The sequence below is a fragment of the Notolepis coatsorum genome (assembly GCF_963971535.1).
Source record: "Notolepis coatsorum genome assembly, chromosome: 2".
In the NCBI taxonomy this organism is placed as follows: domain Eukaryota; kingdom Metazoa; phylum Chordata; class Actinopteri; order Aulopiformes; family Paralepididae; genus Notolepis; species Notolepis coatsorum.
Window position 1 is genome coordinate 80,201,370 of NC_140166.1, and position 22,898 is coordinate 80,224,267.

The 22,898-nt window shown below is 44.5% G+C and overlaps 1 protein-coding gene across 1 annotated transcript in view; it reads left to right on the forward strand.

Annotated features, from left to right (window-relative positions):
- Window positions 1-22,898, forward strand: part of lin7c (lin-7 homolog C (C. elegans)) — a 39,045-nt gene that overhangs the window by 10,526 nt on the left and 5,621 nt on the right. Inside the window, exons 2-4 of the mRNA XM_084308952.1 lie at window positions 8,413-8,531; window positions 17,352-17,423; window positions 21,865-22,074. Coding sequence (XP_084165078.1) covers window positions 8,413-8,531; window positions 17,352-17,423; window positions 21,865-22,074 — 401 coding nt within the window. The remainder of the gene's footprint in view (window positions 1-8,412; window positions 8,532-17,351; window positions 17,424-21,864; window positions 22,075-22,898) is intronic.

Sequence of the window (22,898 nt, forward strand, 5' to 3'; positions counted from 1 at the left end):
ATATCCAAATTGAACTCGGCCATTTGAAAGATACTATATGTATATATATATAAATGTGCGAATTGGCTATAATAATGTGGTATAATGGTAATGTATAAGCATATATTCTATATTCTATAATAATATTTCAAATTGCATTGGTCAGGATGGGAGAATTCAGTACTGTATATACAGAACCTTCAGTTTGATCATCTTCCCTTTATTAATTTCCTTAGATCTTTTGTACACATGATCTCAAGAGGGTACTGAATGAGCTCAGTGGCAAACTTTTTAAGTTTGGTCATTATTATCATGGTTTTATTCACTGTCAAAGATTAAAAGAAAAATCATAATTCATATTTTCCTTTGTTTCATCACAATTTAAGCAAGCCTAGTAATAGACACAATATTTCTGACACTGAGAATACATTCATTGAGGTCCATAGATGTTCCTAGATACCAAGAATATGCAAATAGCCCTTGTAGAAGTGGAGCAATATACCATTTACCTAGGTATACATTTATGCAGATTTTCACCTGGGGTGGAACAAAAGTGCATCATTAGTTTGTTGTCTAAAGAGGAACATACTGGTACAATTTAAGATTTTAATGGTATCCGCATATAAAGGACAAATAAAACATCGTTAATTTGTAAGAAACCTCAATGAAAACGGCGCAGGGTAAGTTATATTCGCTATTCGGCTATTGTTAGGAAAATGTGATAGAATCCTATAAAAATGTGGACGCATTTGGTCACTGTGACGTTAGTATTAAAAATGCCACCCCTAAATACTACTCACTAAATATCCTGACGTCAGAGAGCTGTGCAAATATTGTGAAATACTTGCTTTTTATATATTCTCATTATTGACATGGACTGCACTTTTTTACTAAGATTTAATAAAACTTTATAAAAAATAAAGATTAAATTTAATTATTAAATCCGGTCGGCAACCGGAACCAAACTATTTATTTTGCATGGCCCTAGCAATACGTCATCGGCCCTGATTTGTGCAGACAAAGTCCAAGGCAAAGACGTGGTCAGTTGTGATTTGTGCCTCTTTTTGGGGGAAAACAACTTTGGGAATAAACGGGTCTTATGCAGCAAATGCTCACTATTACGTTACCATTGACTGAAAGAGTGCTCGTCGTCTTGTCAATGTAACATAATTGGAAACGGTAGCCAAAGTAACCAAAAAGATGTTTAATTATATTTACCATGGGTTTTTGTAAATCAAAGGAATAACAAAGTAACGACAAACAAACCACAGGACTGTACAAACAGGATCAGCCACACATGCAGGGGAGAACAGAACCGTTATACACAAGGGAATGACGAGACAAGAAACACCTGGGCTGATTACAGATGGATACACCCGGGAGGGAAACGTCGGGGAACTACAAGACCATGACGGGGTACTACAACCAGACATTACACATCACACTGGGAACACCTGATCAGGGTACAAACACACCCCACACGTAACACTCACTAAGTACAACTTTAGGACAAAACAAACCTACATAGACTACAACGTATGACGTATATCTAGGGTTGGGTACCGTTCACATTTGAACCGGTACCGGTACCTGTGAATCGATACCGGTACCCAACGGTACCCTTTTTCGGTACTTTAGTCTCTAAAAATGTAATCTACCTACCTACTTTTCTTTTTATTTTATTTTTTGCATTACCCAAATGTGGCACCGGTGGATCTCACGTGAATCGGTACACTACTCTGTAGTACCGACGTGATTCGGTCGATACCCTTAGAAGTACCGGATTCGGTACCCATCCCTACGTATATCAGGCCACCTTGTGGTGAAGGGGTGCTTTTTCCAGCTCCGGTCCATAGCCAAGATCAAGGCCATTCTCTCCCCCTCAGACCTGGAAAGAATAATTCACGCCTTCATATCCTCACGCTTAGACTACTGTAACTCCCTGTACCTGGGGCTAAATAAATCCACCATAGCCCGTCTACAACTCCCCCAAAACGCTGCCGCTAGACTAGAGCTGCCGCGGTATTGATGTTTTCCTTACCGCACACATTTGCAAAATATTTCCTACCGCCGCGGTTATTACCGCATGCACACAAAAAAAAAAAAAAAAAGTTTGAATGCATTTTTTTTTTTAGTAGTAGTAGTCTACTCTTTATAGCATATAGCCTGCCTCTAGTCTAAATGTCTATCTTTAGAGGATGACTTTGCAGCATGAATATTGTTTGGGATTCGGCAAGCACGCATTAGTTATTGAAAGTGAAACACGGATTCGAAGTTTCCCCTCTGGTCGAGCGCAGTTCACTCGGTGTCGCGGGCAGGGGTGGTTACCCCTAACCCCCCCGACCCTTTCTTATTATTATTACTATAAAGTTACTACTTTATAATAAAGGCATTCGTTTTGTGGCATTAACATTATATAGTTATACGTTCAATAACATCAGCGTATTTACCGGACCATAGCAAGGCAAGCAATACTCTATTCATATCTCAGTTCCTTTCTTTGCTCAGAGCGTGCTGAGTTGTCCCATTCTGCGGTCTGTTAATAAAGTTTTCAATCAGACAAGTGTATAGAACGAAGGCTTTTATTAAAAAGCTTTTATTATAACATTCGTTGCAGACAGTAAAATCATTATGTCTCGTTTAGTACTCCTGAGCAGCGATGGTAGTCCACTCCGGCGGAGAGTTAAAGCTAACGTTATTAGCCGTGTTGTGATGAGCTGACATTCAGGACGTAAAAAACGAATACGCGCTTGCCGATTGGTGGTAACACACTGCATGACGCTACAACGTGTGACGCGTCTCTCTTCTGACCAATCGGTGGTCTGCAATGTTTCACGTGACTTTTCTGGTACCTAGGCCTGCCGCGATAAGCAATAAATCGATTAATTGCCGCGATAATTAAAATTAATGCAATGATTTTGACGGGCGCGATTAATTGCTATTTGCGCGTTTGTTTTAATGAGGCGGAACCAGTGCCCCTTGTCAGTCACTGTCCGTGTTGGGAGGCGGGCCGCTGGCTTTACTACAGAGCACAGCACAGATGAATGAATGAATGAAAACTTTATTTAACAGATTGCAGAATGGGTACAATACAGTACGGCTCAATACATACAATTGTTAAGGGGATGCAGACCTGAGAAAGACGTTTGTCTTGTTTCCATCAGGAGCTCCGTGGGGCAACGCCACATAGCTTAACTACATTTCTCAATAGTGTTGCTCCTTTTAATCAAGTAGCGTTAAATGCGCCGTGTGACGGGCTATCAAATAGTCATGTGAAAACCGAAAATCATGATCCAATTCTTTAGCGGAGTTCTCACTCGCTGTCTCAGCAGACATGAAGCGCGCACCGCGCACTGCTGCTGCTGCTACCCCCTCCCCACCTGTTTCTGTTTCTGTAACCATGTAACGTTAGTTAGCACTGCTGCTGCTGCTAATGCCTGCATGTAAACAGAGGCTATTGCCTCACCGTGACGTTAGTCTAGTCAGTGTGGGACCTTCGTGAGATAACGTTAGCTACCGTTACAAAATGACCCAGTCAACTATTCACTTAGTTTAATACACGAGGCATTGTGTAACGTTATCCAGCCGGCTAGCTACGGATAGCTCCCGACATCAACAAATCCTCCAGCAATAGTCCAGTGCATAATACCTCCGTTGGCTAGGTAACTACGAAATGTCGCAGTAAACTAAATAGTTCACTGAGGCGTTGTCCCAACGCCATCCAGCAGTAGCTACAGATAGCTCTTGGCATCAATGTCCTACAACAACAACATGCGTATTCGAGTCCCTGGTTTACATCGCATGAGTGAGGGCTGCTGACTAGGGTCCAGGTGCAGCGCCGGGGAAAAGTCTAAAACACCGGAAAAGACGGAGCGGTGGGCTTCAAAATAAAAGTTTTGGGAAATAAATGTCTCAAAAAAAATGTCTCTAACCGGTCGCAATAATATCGCTTATCGCGATATTTTCGGGGGCAATTAATCGCCCAGCAAAATGTGTTATCGTGGCAGGCCTACTGGTACCCAATAGGGTCGCTTGGAACCTCGATAGAGGAGTAGGGTATATCTGCAGAGCCGCAAGCCCAACGAGAGGAGGGTAATTTATTATTATTATTATAAAAAACAGCGGTGACGCGGTATTCAGCCTACTCTGCGGTGGCCGTGATGTAACAGCGATACCGCGGTAATGCGGTAATCGCGGCAGCTCTACGCTAGACTGCTCACAGGTACCCGGAAGAGAGCTCACATCACCCCTGTACTTGCCTCCCTCCACTGGCTCCCGGTGCGCTTTAGAATAGACTTCAAGGTCCTTTTATTGGTTTATAAAGCCCTAAATGGTAAGGCGCCTGCTTACCTAGCAGACCTCCTCACCCCCTATACCAACGTCAGGGCCCTCAGATCGGCTGATAAGGGTCTCCTAACCACCCGTAGGTCTAACTTCAAGTCTAAGGGGGGACGTGCTTTTGCGGTCGCAGCCCCTGACCTCTGGAACAGCATCCCCATGTCCATTAAATTTGCCCCCTCCATCGAGTCTTTTAAATCAAAACTCAAAACCCACCTATATCGCCTGGCCTTCCCTGACTCACTTTGACTCTTGCCGTACTTGTTGACGTGTTGTTCTGTTTTTCCTTTGTCTATCCGTTGATTTTATAAAAATTCTTTCTGTTTATTTTATACTTTTCTTTGTACTTAGCTTAGCTATGTGAAGCACTTTGGTTGACAAGCGTCATGTTTAAACGTGCTATACAAATACATTTGATTGATTGATTGATTGATTGTGTATACTGCATCTGTGTATACTGTTTACTTTTACTCTTACTCATACTAGTATATATTTAAATTCTTTATATGTATAATTAGGAATGCACCGATATGAAAATTTGCATTTTGTAATGAAACTACTGTATATTTGTATGTTTGTATTTGTAGGCCTCTTTACTTACTTAAAAAAAGGAAACATCAAGAAATATGTTTATGGTATTAATTCCACCATGCCATGTAGCACTATCCCTCTCCCAGTATGGTCTGGCGGCCTGCAGCTGGATACTATTGTCTCAACCAGAGCTCTCAACCAATGCAATAGAACAATTTTGATTGACAGTCGATTCGGCCAATTACGTCACACCGCTAGCACCCACCTCCTGCTGTTTTTACCACCAATCGGCAAGCGTTTATTCATTTTCTACTTCCGGGCATGCCGCCATTGATCTGCTTGCGAGAACCACAACGAGCTTACCGTAGCTAATACGTTAGCTCCCCGGCCCCGCCGACCAGCGCTCCACAGGATGACCAAACGAGGCATAATGATTTTACTGCAACGAATGTTATAATAAAACAAAGCCTTTCTATACATTTGTCTGATTGAAAACTTTATTAACAGATTGCAGAATGGATTGGGTACAACTCAGGGCTCTATGAGCAACGGAAGGAACTGAGCTAGTATGAACGAGTAATGCTGGCTACTTGCTATGTTCGGGTAAATACTATGCTGATGTTATTGAACGTGTAACAGTAACTATATAACGTTAATGCCACAAAACGAATGTTTGTCATTTTAACAGCAGATACTTTCTTAAATGCCATCTTCCCGAGAGAGGGGTGTTGACGGGGAGCTCTGATGGGTTCGCTTGGTTGTGTTATTAGCATTGAACAGCTAACCGAAAGCTAGCGTTGACTAACGTTAAAGGTTTAGCCATAATGTTACCTTGGCTAAAGTTGGGGCTATTCATAATCCAGCAATAATGGCTGCAGACCTGCAAGCAAAGTACAGCAAATTGGCAAAGGAGTATTCCAACGTAAATCACATTTTCACCAGTAACGTTAGTCTTTCCATCTCCCGGTAGCTCATGCTAGCTAACCTAGCTCACGTTAGCGTCGTCACTGAGCGACCACCTCGCGTACACAATTAATGACATGTTGCGGACAGCCATATCGGTGACAATGTTTAGCTTTTAGTGCCAAATGATAAGAGTCTGAAGCGGAGTCTCAAAAGAGAATGTTGAATATTTAGTAGTAACTTTGATGCAGTAGCTTGTGTGTGTGTCGGGGACTGGGGGCGGCGTTGTGCAGGACGCGACTGAATTTTTTTTTGCCTTTTGACGAGACACAAATTGATGGATATTTATCGGCTACTGCCATCGGCACATTCGAGCTTATCGGCCGATAGGCCGATTGCAGTCAACAAGGCACTTATCGGCCAATACCGATACCCGACCGATACATCGGTGCACCCCTATGTATAATATAACTGATAGGGCATACAGACCCTCATCTGCACCTTTAATTACACTGTATACTTTTCTCATATTCAGAGTTAATTATATACTGTAGCTTTACACTGTTTATTTATTTGTCAAATTCTTTTAATATTCAGATCAAATTCTATTGCCTATAGAATATAATGAAGTACTCTATATATTTATGTCTTTCTACTATTACCATGCCCATACTGTACCTCCCCTCCCCCCATGCTGCTATGACGCCCGAATTTCCCCAAGGGGATCAATAAAGCTATATCTCAAACGCATATAAATCATGCTGATGACTATCGAGTCCCAGAAATAGTCATTACCTACGTCACCCAGAGATTCACACGCATAATATTATTAACCCTTTCACTACCACACTACAATAGGTTAACCCTTTACTATCACACTACAGACCGTCTGTAGTGTGATAGTAAAGGGTTAACCCTTTGTTGTGTGTGGTAGTGAAAGGGTTAACCCTTTGTTGTGTGGCAGTGAAAGGGTTAACCTTCGGTATTGTCGCAGTGAAAGGGTTAACCATTTGGTAGTGTGTGGCAGAAAGGGTTAAATGTCCAGGTAGGGAAAGGGAAATGGGGAAATCGCTTGTAGCTGAATAGAAAAAGACCACAGGAAAGAGACTGAAAGAGCTGGTCTGAAAACGGGGAAACAAGTTTTCACAATATTTCACAACATATCTGTTATATTATATTTGGGGCCGACAGTGGCTCAGGAGGTAGAGCAGTCGTCTGGTAATCGGGTTCTTGGTTCGATTCCCGGGTAACGCGTCAAAGTGTCCTTGAGCTGCTCCCGATGTGCAGTTTGGCACATTGCATGGTTGACTCCGCCCAACGCCGGTGTGTGAATGTGTTAGTGAATGGGCTAATGTGAGGAACAAAGATGGCAAAGCGCTTTGGATAAAAGCTGCTATATAAATGCACCATTTACCATTTTACCACAAAAGCTTGAAAGCTCAATGGCGGCCAGTGTTGGAAAGCAATTGCTTGACTTAATTTGATGCACTAACAAAAAAAAATATGCTGGCCAAATACAATAGTACTAGAACCGTATTGGAATAGTATAGGAACCTTATAGGAAGGTTCCTAACTGTCAATAGGAACCGTATCCGTGTTTTCCACCAAAATTGGGCGCAGCCACGGAAAAAAGCCAAGGTACGCCCGATACATCTGTGATGTATGGTAGAGGAAACTGCTCTGGGAGGAGTAGCATGGCGAGAAACGGGAGGAAAGAATAATAATATGTGAGATAATAGTAGTGTGTGGCTGCCTGATATAGGCTAACAATCCCAATTCCTAGGAAAACAATAGGAGTTGCAATTATGTTGTGAGAATCCTCTGACATCATACATTGGTGAGATAACCTCCTCATTCCCACCATTTAAAATGCGACTTTAACCGTTTAACTCGCACACAACCCCGGCATGTTGTCGATGGCTAATTTCAACCCGATTTTCCTGTCAACACAGTTGGTGATAATGATATGCCATGTTGTGTCTGGCTATGGTGGTGAAGGCAATTCCTAACTCGCAAAATACACCTTTTAGTTGTGGTTTGGTCTCTATTTCTTTCATAGTAGTAGGCTAACTGGAATTTCTAATATCTCCTGTGGTCCATGTGTTCTCATCAAAGTTCTTTTACTTATATACAAATTCATAAATGGTTTAGCACCTTCATACATGACTGACTTCTTGTCATTTTATGTGCCAACTCGAGCTCTTGGATCGACCACAGCCGGCCTCCTTAAATGTACCCATCCATTATAAAAAAAACTTAAAAAATACTAAAAAAGAGGTGAGAGTGCTTTCAGCTACTACGCCCCAAAACTCTGGAACACTCCCCCAGGTCATTAGGACAGCAGACTCGGTTGACACAAAAAAAACTGCTCAAAATGTCCCTTTTTAAACTAGCTTTTGAATTAATTATCTTTATTTTATTGTCATTGTTCTTTATTTCTATTTTAACTTAAATATTTTATTACCGTTTTTATAATTGTATTTGTAATTTTTTTAATGTCTTATTTTACTGTTATTTAATTAAGTGTTTATTGTTTACTCTCTATTATTATTATTTGTATTCTCCTTTTGTTTAGTTTTTTTGTGTCAAGCACTTTGAGCTGCAATCTGTATGGTGCTATATAAATAAAGTTATTATCATTATTATTATTATTATCTGCAGATATTTCCCGCGCCATCGAGCTGCTGGACAAGCTGCAGAGGACGGGGGAGGTGCCGCCCCAGAAACTGCAGGCGCTCCAGAGGGTTCTGCAGAGCGAGTTCTGCAACGCCGTCAGAGAGGTGAGTTAGGACTGCACTCTGAGTTCGCACAAGGTCCTTGAAGTGCTTAAAGTGCTTGATTTTTGACAAAATTGTCAAGGCCTGGAATTCCTTGAAAACAGCAAATTTTTTAACAAGTTGCTTAAAGTCCTTTAAATTCAAATCAATCAAAGTTTTGTTCATCCATGATATGTTGTTCATCCATGATAAAATGGTTCTGAATCGAGAAATTGTTTTTTTTAATCTAAAGTGTAACTAATTGTCGGAAATTGGTTTTAAGCCATACATATTGGATCCGATTTTCTTTCACAAAATAAACTGCATTTTAAAGTAAATTGTATCCTTTTAACACTTTAACTGCCGGGAAACGCTTTACAGCGTCATTCCCGGCCATGCTCAAGTTGCCGAAGGACGCTTTACAGCGTCTTTAATATCAATATTTCAAAAATCTGTGATCGGATTCATATTTCCCCTCCGCTGGCCTGAGATCCACCAGGAGGACCCACTGAGCTCTCTGGCGGTTCAGGAGCGCCATCTGGTGGCCGATCGGCGCAATCGCCAAACATGAAGTGCTGTGGAGGTTGTGCTGGTCGGCCATATTACTTCCGGGCAGCGTGTTACTTTTTAACAGCGGAGCAGTGCAAGAATGTGACAATTTGACCATGTGACCGCGGCAACGCGGGAGAGCTGCAGTGCGGAAATAGGCTGTCTATTGCCATTCTCTAAGCTCCTTAACAGCGCCTAAACTTAACCGTTCTAACCTTAACCAACTCCGAAACAATGCCTAACCTTAACCTTAACCTTAACCATGCCTAACCTTAACCTTAACCATAGAAAGAATATGGCCATTCTCTAAGACAAACTCTAACCTTAACCAGCTCCTTAACAGCGCCTAAACTTAACCGTTCTAACCTTAACCAACTCCGAAACAATGCCTAACCTTAACCTTAACCATAACCATGCCTAACCTTAACCGGCGAAAGAATACACGTTAAAAAAAAAATTGATGGGATTCGAACTTGTCAACAACGGACCGCAGGACTGCTGCGTTGCCAGGTGAGCTGAGCGCCGAATGAAAATCATGGCGGATTAGGGCGGTTACATAATGCCGCAAGCTCTGCCGCTCCGCTCCGCGGCAGAGCTCCGCTCTGCGGTTGCCGCGCCTGCCACGGGGCGTGTCGCAGCCAATCAGGGAAAACGTGGAAGCAACGGCAGCACTGCTCCGCTGTTATTAAGCAATAAGCTTCTGGGCACTCGGTTTGGCTGCCGGCACTCTGGCTCGTCACAATATATAGCGATCCATTGCCAATAACTCGATAAACAACATGATTTGGACGTATATAGTATTATACAAGCTGGAAATGGTTCATCAGGATAAACATCCCATAATCGAAAACGGTCTACACCACGCTGATCGTCCAACGGCGCGAGGAAGATCCGGTAAGATTCAGCGTTATTTTTGATCGTGTTCCATATAAACTGTTATGATGAACATATGACCCACACTAGATGAATGATATAACGCTGCCCACGGAATTATAAACGATCCCCCGCCCATCCGGTCATCATCAGATTATACGTAGATCATTCTAGAAGTACGTCCAATTGAAATTTTTTATATCGCCCCGATTGCCATCAAACTGTATTTCATCATCAATATAATGCATTTGGGGCTATAGATCACGTTCTGGAGAAAGCTGCAGAAAGAGATGAAAACATACTTATACATTAGACCATACTTTACTATGAATATGTGAATGAAAAAGTTTAACGTTGCTACACAATGAACAATACATATAGGACTTTGAATGGGCCCTAATAATGGCAATGTAGCAATAGAATTTAAAAAGTTATAGCCATGCAAAGAAGGGGTACTTCTCCATAGACAAATAGAGCTGGCAATCTATGGTATATCATGAATTTAACCCATGGCACCCAAAGTGTTAAATGCTCTTTTAAAATAAAAGACTGCTTGAGAAAGTCCTTGAATTTCATTTTGCAATGTCTGTGGGAACCCTGGTTAGATAAGTGAGTTAGGACTGCACTCTCGATAGTAGTGTCACTCTGTAACACCGTCAGAGAAGTGAGTTAAAACTGCACTCTCGATAGTGGTGTCACTCTGTAACACCGTCAGAGAAGTGAGTTAGGACTGCACTCTCGATAGTGGTGTCACTCTGTAACACCGTCAGAGAAGTGAGTTAAGACTGCACTCTCGATAGTGGTGTCACTCTGTAACACCGTCAGAGAAGTGAGTTAAGACTGCACTCTTGATAGTGGTGTCACTCTGTAACACCGTCAGAGAAGTGAGTTCTGTATCGTTAGTGGCTTAGCTTGGCATCACACTGCACTATCTCGCGTACGTGCACGCGCACTGAATAAACCACAAATGTACCTCTAATACCAGTATTAGTCTGACCACACCCCTCATCAGCTTACCTTCATAAGCAGGTGTGTGGTCACCTGCTCTCCTCCTTCTCGCTTTCACCACAAGGAAGAAGTGCCTCGGTAGATCCCCACACTTGACACCATGATGGAAGAAAGGTTTAGGAGCAGCTTTGGGAAACAAGGATACGTTGACATCATATCTTTATTTTCTCTCTCACTATTTTCGAGAAAATACGGCGATATTGTCTTCGTACTGGAGTGTCTGGAAGATGATGATCATTCTAAAAACCCTCCACCGGTTTTCGTATTGGGAGCACGCCGCTGCATGCTTCTCAACTGCAGTTCCTTGCTGTGTTTGTTGGGGTGAAACCTGTCAGGCCACAGCTGAACTGTCGGACATGCCGCTGTTGTGAGAAGCGGTGCGTTCCAGGTTGGGTGAGTAGTGTTTGCTGGCGGGCTCCACTTGTCTGTTAGTGCTATGGGGGCTACTTGACAAAGTTTATGGAAACCGGCCCCAGGCTAGGGTCCTTTGTTTAGCCACCTAGGCGACAGAAGGCCTTGGTCTGGAGACCATTATAGTTTTAACTAGTGGGCCGCGACCATTGACACTGGTGATCCCTGTGTGTTCTGGACGAGTGGATTCTCTCTGTCACCGTGTTAAGGCCCCATCTTTCATATCCAAATGAGAGTATTCCTTCACGAGGGGATATGTGCATGTAATGTGCGATAGCGGCAGATTCATGTTCAAAGTCAGCTACACAGGCCAGTTGGTACTGTGCTGATTCCGTCGGATGTGGTAAAGTCACCGTTGTGAAGCGGTGTTGACATCTTGTTTTCTCTTTTCTCTTAAAAAGTGAGGAGAGGTTCAGAACGGCGGCCTGTCTGGGTGAGTGTTATGTCATTGTTTACATGTTCATAGCTTACGGTTAGCCAGTCAGCTGTTAACTGCTGCGTTAGCCTGCTGGATCGCTGCATGGCCTGCTTAGGGCCTACTATTAGCCAGTCAGCTGTTAGCTGCGGGGCTAGCATGTCGTGGTCGCTAGGTAACGTTAGCTTGCTGATATGGGCCATGGCTGGCGCGGGGTAGCTTAGCTTCTCGCGCGCCGCCGTGAGCTCGCTTCTGATCGCCGTTAGCTTGATGCTATTCTGTTGAACGTGCTTTGATTTTAACATGTTTTACACTCTTGACCGCGACGTCATCCTTGACAGGGGATGTTTCGTCGACCCTGCCCTGAGCCTGGACGGCAAGGTTGCATCAACGGGGGACTGTAGTACGGGTTGGGGCGGTGTCGCTACCCAGTTCGGACAACACAGGACGGCTGTGTTCCTACGGTGTCTGTGACTGCACTTCGCTGATCTGCGTTCCGGGTAGGAACGGGGTTGACCAGACCTCATAACACGTCTTCTGGTTTTACTTTGCTAAATGTATTGTGAATAACGGTGTTTTTTCCCAAAACGTGTGTTGTTGCAATGCATTTAGGATACGTTGCGGGTTATGTGTGGGCTGTTTTTTGTCACTGGCAGTTAGCTTCTCCGTGCAAATCGTGATGTAATGATCTGGTTGTTGTGTGAGAAACATCATGGTGTTTATATGTACCGTGTACTCACTACTAAGGCAACTAACCTATGAAGCTATGCTTGGTGACAAGTGAGTAAAAGAATGTTCTTTCTCAGACTGTAATGACAATGAACAGTGTGTTCACACATTAACAGGTTTTCCTGTTTTAACTGGCCGTATTGAGGGTAAAATAGGAGGATTGTGTTTTCCCCCCCGGTTCCCTGGGGACTTTTTCATCCTCCTATCAGACATATTGTGCATTAATTGTGTCTTTTGTGTGGTAGGGATACGATGTAGCTCTTAGCTTGATTGCTGAGGTTGTGCTAAATCTGCTGGAGAAACTTATTTCCTAATGGGAAATTGGTTTGGTTGCTGTCATGTGTGCTTAGCAAGGCCTGTGGTCGATACTAATCAAGAATGATGTATTCTCGCATTGTGAAAAAAACGGCGTTCCTCTGTTGAGTGTTTTTGCCATTTTTTGTAGGTGATGATGGGTTGTGTGTGTCATGTGACCTACAACTGGGTTGTACTGGCCACAGAAGCACATGTGTATGTTGGACCGGGGTTCTTAGAGCCCTCTCTATTCTGTGTTTTTCCTTAGTAAAAATCAGATAGCAGGTTAGCTCATGCGCTGTGTGGAGCTGTGAAACGCTTCATAGAGCTGACTATGACTGTGTCATATTCTCTTTTTGTCGTTACATCGTATCATGGGTGTGGGGTCGTAAAGGGGTGAACTGGTAACCTTTCCTCTCCCCATTGTTCTGTCGGTCAGGGGTACACCCCCTGTCCTTCAAGGTTCCCGTCACGTGGCGGTTCGACACGTTACGGGGGGGGGGAGGGAGTTCCTGGTCCCACGGCCTGGTATATTGGGCGTGTGCACCGCAGGAATTCCCCCGCCATAGAGTACGTCACCGTGCGCGTCTCTGTTGGTAGGACTTCCGTGTGCTGTTCAGGTCCATGTGATGGATCTGTTTTCAGGGGGGGTGGTCAGGGCTCCTCCTCACCAAGCGCCTATTCAGGCCTTCTGTGAGTTCGGACTCCTTCCATGTGAGGAAGCCTCCATCAGAGTACAGAGCCTTCCTCCTCAGATTGTCAAAGTGAGTGGACCCTCTAGAAGGGTCCTTTTCTATTGTATGTATATTCGATTCAATTCGTTTATTGAGTGTGTATGGGTTCAGTGCCTCTTCCCCGGAGGCCCTAAAACCAGTTTTTTACATGGCTCAAGGTGCAATATATTCTTTTCAATCTGTACAGCTCGCGTGGGAAGTCTCTCTGGGGATCCCTGTCTCTTTCCTATGGGAGGGTGGTGGGATGTAAAAATGTGAAAAATTTTTACCCCGGCTGTGTAGACTGGGATACATACTGTTGATGCTTCCTTCTTTCTATTCCAGAAGTGTTGGAGTTAGGGAGTGTCACACCCCTCTTGTCGTTCCCCTGGGCGCCTTGGGGATTAAATGACAGGTCTAAATAGCCTGTTCATTGATGGGGGTGTGTCCCGACGCACGTATAGTGCTAGCTCGCTGTAAACAGGCGATTGACTGGCACGCCTTGGTTGCTTGTGGTTGAAACAGCGTTTTTATAAAGCAACTGAGATGGGGGGTTTTCCTCTTCCGACGACCACATCCCATGACCTGGGTGGGTTGTCGACGGATTCTCGTTCATGTCTGGGGGATGATGACGGGATGGATCTGAACATATGTGGTGGGGTCTCACGCCCTTGGGGTGGGCCACCAGGCGCGGTTCGTCCGAACGTCTGGGTGGCGCCTTCTTTTCATGTTAAGATCAACACGCATATCTGCCCTTCTCCTGGAGTAGGCATGTCGGCGTGGTTAGGGCACGGGACTGGTTCTGGTCACGCTGGTCCAGATCAGTTGAACCCGTTGTCCGCCGGGGATGCAGATCTGCTGTTCTGGTACCCTGAGGGACTTGGGCTTTTTTCAGGGGGAAAAATGCCAGGTCGGTCTGGGTGTCACAGGGTTAAGCGCTATGGAGACCCTGGTTGGGTATGTTTTTACTCAGCACTGTCGTCATGGCTTACAGCCATGCCATTCTGTACGCGCTCGATCTCGTCGGATCTCGGCCGCTACACAGGTTGGTCCTGGTTAGTACTTGGTTGGGAGACCGCCGGGGAATACCAGGTACGGTGTGCTTAGGGGCTGGTTCTCCATTATTTTTCGCTCCTCTCTCACGCATGGCGAAGAGGGGCCTGTGGGGGTGGTTTTTTTGACCTCCTCTGGTGACCCTGTGCTTCCCGTACCGCCAGGCCCGGTCCGAAGTGATGTTTGCGACCCGTAGGCCTGGGTTAACCCTTTTTGGAAACTGAAGCACTTGTACTGCGGTATAGCCGGTGTATACCCGCAGGTGTGTTTTGGAGTTTTTTCTTGAGGGGTTATAGGAACAACCACCGCATTGGGTAACACCGAGGTGGTTGATTCCCTGGTGTGTTGGAGCAGTGTCAACTCCCGGGTTCACCGTTTGAGGGTGCCCCTGCACGTTCATGACGTCTGCCAATCGTGTCAGCCTTCTCTGCCTCGACCCCTCTGGGTGGGGGTTTTTAAATGGAGGCTTGGTCATGCAACACCGCCAGCTTACGCTCCTTCCGCCGGGGCGGCTGTGTTCAGCTGTCCCCTCTGGCGCCTGTCTCGTCCGCAGTCTCCAGGCTAGGGTTAACAGCCTGTTGCCTGGTTTTTCCCCGGTGCGCTGCCTGCTTCCGTTGGTTAACCTTTTGTGTGCTTACGGCCATGCTGACTGCCTGTTCTGCAGGGTCAGTGTGCCAGGTGGTGTACTATTGGGGGGACAGGGCCCGCTCGGCTTACGGCCATACCAACCTGAACACGCCCGATCTCGTCCGATCTCGGAAGCTAAGCAGGTTCTGGCCTGGTTAGTACTTGGATGGGATTCCGCCTGGGAATACCAGGTGCAGTAACTGAGGGGCCTTTGTCCGAATACGCTGGCGATGTGGGGGGCGGGGCACTACGTGCCCACCTGGTGGGGTCTTGATGCTGGCATCATGGACTTCTCCGGGCCCCCATTCTAGGGAGTCCAGTCCTTTTGGTGGGTCTGGGTCTTCCTTCGTGCTCCGCTGCTACGGCCTTGCCACGGGGTTGGGTTTGCCCTTGACCCCGTGATTCTGGGGGCAGTAACGAGGTTGTTCCTCCGTTCGTTCCCGGGTGGCATGCGGGTTGTGCGTGTGTGTAGTCGTGGGGTCAAGCCACGGCTGCTCACCCTGTGCGTTGAGTGCTTGAGTGCCTCTTCGCACGGTCGGGTCCGTCGCCTTCCCGTGACGTCCCTAATAGGGGGGCTACCCGCCATTAGGGGGGGTCGGGGGGGCTCGGCCCTCCCTGTTCTGATGGTTGTGGGGGGGCTGTCAGCGGGGTGTATTTGTCAGCCAGTGGCTCCGCTTGGCCTCCCATTGTGCAGTGTGATGCCAAGCTAAGCCACTAACGATACAGAACGAAGTTCTGTTAGTTAGGGGCGATGCTTGGCATCAGACGGCCGCTGCAGCCCTTGTCCTCACCTTGTGGTGAAAGCTTGGGAAGGAGGAGAGCAGGTGACCACACACCTGCTTATGAAGGTAAGCTGATGAGGGGTGTGGTCAGACTAATACTGGTATTAGAGGTACATTTGTGGTTTATTCAGTGCGCGTGCACGTACGCGAGATAGTGCAGTGTGATGCCAAGCATCGCCCCTAACTAACAGAACTTGGTTATAGTCATAACCTATCGTTAAGACTGCACTCTTGATAGTAGTGTCACTCTGTAACACAGTCAGAGAAGTGAGTTAAGACTGCACTCTCGATAGTGGTGTCACTCTGTAACACCGTCAGAGAAGTGAGTTAAGACTGCACTCTCGATAGTAGTGTCACTCTGTAACACAGTCAGAGAAGTGAGTTAAGACTGCACTCTTGATAGTGGTGTCACTCTGTAACACTGTCAGAGAAGTGAGTTAAGACTGCACTCTTGATAGTGGTGTCACTCTGTAACACCGTCAGAGAAGTGAGTTAAGACTGCACTCTTGATAGTAGTGTCACTCTGTAACACAGTCAGAGAAGTGAGTTAAGACTGCACTCTCGATAGTAGTGTCACTCTGTAACACCGTCAGAGAAGTGAGTTAGGACTGCACTCTCGATAGTAGTGTCACTCCGTCAGAGAAGTGAGTTAAGACTGCACTCTCGATAGTAGTGTCACTCCGTCAGAGAAGTGAGTTAAGACTGCACTCTCGATAGTGGTGTCACTCTATAGGCGACTTCTCGGGCTACGTAGCTGCCGTGGGAAATGCTCACGGCGACAGAGTGAGACACGACGTGGGTCAAACGCCAATTCAAATGTTTTCAATTAATAAAGTTTTAATCTAAATTGCAATGTCTTTAGTGCAATATCCAACTCACAGTAGGTGCAATATGTTAGTTATACCATTCTGGTGCTGCAGAGATGTCCTGGTCTACAGAATCATCACGTCACGATCAAGATGTTCTGATGAAAATTAGAATAATGACACAAACATGGTCATTCCCCATCATGAATAATATAGCAGTCGCATTATATCAGTCAAAATTAATTAGTAAGTAGATGTTTTTTTCCAGCCTTAGTTATTTCTGTGCGTTAACTCTCGGGTGCTTTAACTGTGTGTGTTACTTACAACTTTTCACGTCCGGTCAAATGTTTGTATGTAGAGTGTTTTTCTGTTCTGTAATCTCTTTCTGTTGTATGTTGGACCCCAGTGAGACTAGCGGTCCTTGTGGCATCAGCTAATGAAAATGAAAATGTAAAATCTTTAGAAATGTTCTGAAAATAATTAAGTTGAACTTCCTCTTGTAAACCTTGTAAAGCATAGTTCACTGTTGAGATGATATGTTGTTGACTGATCTTTCCACTCCGTGGATTCTCTTGTGTCCTCAGGTCTATGAGCATGTGTACGAAACGGTGGACATCAATAGCAGTCCTGAAGTCAGGGCCAACGCCACAGCCAAGGTAGTATCACATCCAACACCCGATTCACCTGTCTCAAACCCCGCCCTATTCTCTTGATCCTCCAATCACAACTGTCACTTCCCTCCAGACACAGGTTTGTCAGAGAAAAGCGACAGTTGCGATTGGAGGATCCAGACAATAGAGCGAGGTTTGAGATAGCTCAATTCACTTGACTAGTTCCATTGATAAAGATAAGCATCTCCCATGGCTGTGTTCAGTATTATATAATAATACATTTACATTATATTATATATATATATTATTATATTAGGGTCTCTCTGTGTCCGGAATGGATGATCAAGGCCTACTCCGTTTGCTTCTGATTAAGGTCCAACTAAACAAACATCGTCAGTAGGGCTGGGTGATATGGCCAAAAATTATATCACGATAACGATATGATAATGTTATCACATCACTCGATATAGATAATTATTGATATTGTTATAAGTATTAGAAAAAGAAATTAATTTATTTATATATATATATATATATATATTAGGGATGTCCGATATTATCGGCCTACCGATATTATCGGCCGATATCGGCATTAAAATGTGATATTGGAAAATATCGGTATCGGTTTAAAAAAAAATATATATATATATATATATATATATTTTTTTTTTAACATTTCTATAACCTTTATTTACCCAGGCAAGCAAGTAAGAACAAATTCAGATTTTATTTATTGTCAAAAGTATGCATAATGTTGTGTTAATTCCACAACAAGAGATATGTAATGTTAATTACCTGAAATTATTCCATTCTTTGGGGGGGGGGGGGAACCCTGCATATATCGGTATCGGTTGATATCGGTATCGGAAATTAAGAGTTGGACAATATCGGTATATCGGTATCGGTAAAAAAGCCAATATCGAGCATCCCTAATATATATATATATATCTTTTAAACAACGGATGTATGTTTATTTTGCAGCAATTCTTTGTTGTTCTTTCAATTCTTTGTCGATGGCTCTCTCTGGTGCACAAAGCTCTGCTTAAACTGGTTCCCTCGTACCTAAGTGTGCTTCTGTGCACAAAGCAATATAAGTATGCCCTTCGTTCTCAAGCTGTTCTAACACTGGAAGTTCCCCATATGAGAACTGAATTGGGAAAAAGGGCTTTTAAATATGCTGCTCCTTCATCTTGGAACAAGATACAGGAGGACCTAAAATTACCAGGACTGGTCACCCTCGGAGAATTCAAAGCCATTTTAAAATCCTACGAACTCAGTTCCCTTGGTCAGTGCAACTGTGTTTGATCATTTGCCTGTTTGATAACTTGCCTGAAATTGGAGCTTGATGTAAATGTTTTATCTGTATTTTATTGTGATGTTCTTTTTTATGTTGAAACTTTCTGCTGCCTTGCTTGGCCAGATCGCTCTTGAAAAAGAGATTTTAATCTCAATGATGCTTATCTGGTTAAATAAAGGATTTGATTTATTGATTGTTGTTGCCGCCATCTTTAGTGTTACAGCCCCTCACACTCCAGTTCTCAGGCTGCAGCTGGTTTGAAAGCGAAAGTAAACAGGCTTCTCTGCTGGCTGTGGCTCCAGGGGAGTTGAATAGTTCTGGCTCTGCTAGTTTCTTTTCTATCTTTTGGCGCTTTTTTGGTGGACAAACCACCGCACATGTGCACCGTGACTCGCGACTGGAGACTAGCTCTGCCAGCACACATAGCCTTCTGTGTACAGACTGTTTTAAACTGTATTTTAAATTAGAAAGCAAACTAAATAAATGGACAAGAGAAAAAGAAATCTCAATTTGGTCAGTATTGTCATTTGGACAAGCAAAGCCATTACTTTAAGTTGCAGGCAAGAAAGACAAGTCTGTCCACTGTCTCTGGTTTTAAAACTGCCCTGTTGCAGGTCACAAAAAAAGATATATATATATTTATTGATTTTTTTTTTTATGGATCGATATCGATTATTAAAATATATCGCGATAGTTATCGTTTTATCGCCCAGCCCTACGTCGGTGGTTTCTTCCCTACAAGTTAGCATATCGTTAGCCTCATACGATAATTACCCAAGTAATTTCTAAGAGATTTCTGCCTAACTGTACTCTCCTCACACTGCTGCATCGCCCTGGCTTAGTGCCTATGTCCTCAGCCAATCAGAACGCTTGTTACGTTCAAAAATCCCCACCTGCCTAACTCACTCGTGTGACTTAACGTTTTAACGTTACATACACAGACGGCGATCGCATGACTTAGGCAAGTAAAACAACTGCCTAGTGTATGACATGTATGTATGTAAGAGGAAAAATGCCTAAGTCACAACAGTCACCTTTAACACATTCACGGCCAGGGGTCGCTGTTTACCTTCTGTATAGAACGCCAGGGCTGTAAGTCAATGGGGCGCTTTGTTCACTTGCGAGTCAATCAATCAATCAGATTTATTTATATAGCACATGACGCATGTCAATCAAAGTGCTGTACAGAGGGTAGGTACACATAGATACATAAAGACAAGAATCACACTCCGTTTTATGGGAGGGCACACAGTCAAACACATAGGAAAACAGGGCATGAGTCAGTGAACGGGAAAGGCTAGTAGGTAGAAGTGGGTTTTGAGCCTCGATTTGAAGGCATCTATCGAGGGGGCGAGCCTAATGTAGGTGGGGATGCTGGTCCACAGTTCAGGGGCTGCGATAGCAAAGGCACGGCCCCCCCTGAGCTTGAGGTTAGACCTCCGGACTGTCAGGAGCCTCTGATCGGCTGACCTGAGGGACCTGGTGTTGGAATAGGGGGATAGGAGGTCTGAGATGTAGGAGGGGGTGACCATTAAGGGCTATAAAAACAAATAGGAGAACCTTAAAATCTATCCTGTAGCGTACTGGGAGCCAATGAAGGGAGGCAAGGACAGGGGTGATGTGGTCAAATATGCTTAAAAGTGCTTAAAATATATCTTATATTATAGCTATGGGTCTAATAACACCGTCGATTGTCAGTGAGTTGCTTCCAGTCAACATGCACAAAACAGATTGTTTTTTCATCCGTACATTTCCGTTTTATACCGTTTTGAATATGAGTATAGTTTTGGTGATTCTTAGTAATCCCAGGAAAAGACGGGATAATAGCGTTTTAGTGAAATCCACTTATTACGTTGTCATTTTTCGCCTGATTATGTAATCATCCTGAAATCAACACTAGATTATCATTATTATCCTTCCTCATGCAAGAATGAAATGGGCCCTGGAGCGCGGCGCTCGCCCCCACCGCAGCCAACGGCCAACGGTAAACAGCACAACAGTCCACACACAGCTTCAATCGCGGGAGAAAGAAATATCAGATCAATGCAAGATTTGATATATTTGATCAGATACCTTGTCTCTGTGCCAAGTTCTCCAGCATTGCATATGGAGGGGGGGGGGGGGGGGGGGGGGCAGCCTCGCAGATGTATCGTTGTAACAAGTTACCTCAACGGAGTATTTAAACCCCGCCCGCACGGCTCAGCTCGGCCCAGATAACAAACCACAGCGTTTCTAATGTAGTGCAGTTGCTGCCACAATGCGTTAGGGGCAGTATTGACCGTCTGCAATGGCAGACACACTCAGAACAGTATGCACAAGGTGCCTCGATGAATTATGAATGGCAATAGAGTATAAAAGAAATAACGAGTTAAACACGTATATATACGTGATTGGCCGTCAAGCGCTGACTCCCAATCACGTATATATACGTGGATGGCCCCGGATGTGTTAAAAGTCACCTTATTTTGTTACGCAATGGTTGTTGTGTTTTTGTATTTTTGCAAACTTGTTGATACACCTTATGGAACTTATTTTCTAAATATAAATTAAAAACTCTTACACGTTTGCTGGAAAATGTATTTTTTCTTTCTTCTATTCCAAAAATCTTGTCAAATGACTTCAGCAATTATCGTATGAGGCTAACGATATATGACACTGGGTTATATTGTGCTTTAACCCTTTCACTACCACACTACAGAAGGGTTAACCGTCTGTAGTGTGGTAGTGAAAGGGTTAACTGTCTGTAGTGTGGCTGTGAAAGGGTTAACCCTTTGGTAGTGTGGCAGTGAAAGGGTTTTAACCTTCTGTATTGTCACAGTGAAAGGGTAAACCCTTTGGTAGTGTGGCACCTTCTGTATTGTCTCAGTGAAAGGGTTAACCCGTTGGTAGTGTGGCAGTGAAAGGGTTTTCACCTTCTGTATTGTCACAGTGCACAGGTTAACCCTTTGGTAGTGTGGCAGTGAAAGGGTTTTAACCTTCTGTATTGTCACAGTGAAAGGGTTAACCCTTTGGTAGTGTGGCAGTGAAAGGGTTTTCACCTTCTGTATTGTCACAGTGCACAGGTTAACCCTTTGGTAGCGTGGTAGTGAAAGGGTTTTAACCTTCTGTATTGTCACAGTGAACGGGTTAACCCTTTTGGTAGCGTGGTAGTGAAAGGGTTAACACCACTTGTGTTCTTCTCCTCTGCAGGCCACCGTGGCAGCGTTCGCAGCGAGCGAGGGCCACTCACACCCCCGCGTGGTGGAGCTGCCCAAGACGGAGGAGGGCCTGGGCTTCAACATCATGGGCGGAAAGGAACAAAACTCCCCCATTTACATCTCGCGCATCATCCCGGGCGGCATCGCCGACCGCCACGGCGGTCTCAAGAGGGGCGACCAGCTTCTCTCCGTCAACGGAGTGGTAGGTTTCACCGGGAGTTCTCCGTAATGGAAAGAATTATAATAATAATAATACATCGGACCGCTTTTCCAAATGCTTAAAGACACTTTAAAGGGGACATGTCTTGCTATTCCTTTCACTATTTGGACAACTTTACACAATTCCTGTGAGTCTATGGAAAACATCTGTAAAGTATTTTTCAAAAAAATTCATTGTTTTGTATTTCTAATCAAGTACTCTAAAGCAGCATTTTTCCACTTCAAGATTTCAAGCTGTTTTGGGCTGGGATCCGCCCATAAGTGCTTTGAGTGACAGTCACCCACAGTCTGAATCTGAATTGGTAACTTGTTTCAAATGACAATATATACCCCTGTGAATATTATTGCACGGATCGGAATACGGGCGCGCGCGTGGGAGCGTGCGCAATGATATTTTGACAGTGATATGCGAGTGGAGAAGCTCCTGCCCCGTGCGTGGTCGGGAGGTTGTGTGTAAATGCTTGTGTCCCTCTCTCTCTCTCTCTCCCCCTCTATCTATCTCTCTCCCTCTCTATCTCTCTCTCCCTCTCTCTCTCTCTCCCTCTCTATCTCTCTCTCCCTCTCTATCTCCCTCTCTCTCGTTCTCTGCTGTCTCTGTCGGCACCCGCGCACGTCAACCCGTTTGAGGAAGTGTCAGTAATTCCACTTGCTCTGTTGTTGAGCGAATTGTTGATTTTGGGTGGTGACTACAACCAGTGCCTTATTCACGTCAGCAAAACAGTCAAATCAGAATGGCTTAGTTGAGTGAGGGAGGATCTCGTGAACTCGAGACTGGACTGATGAGCCAAAATGAGAATTAGAGACACA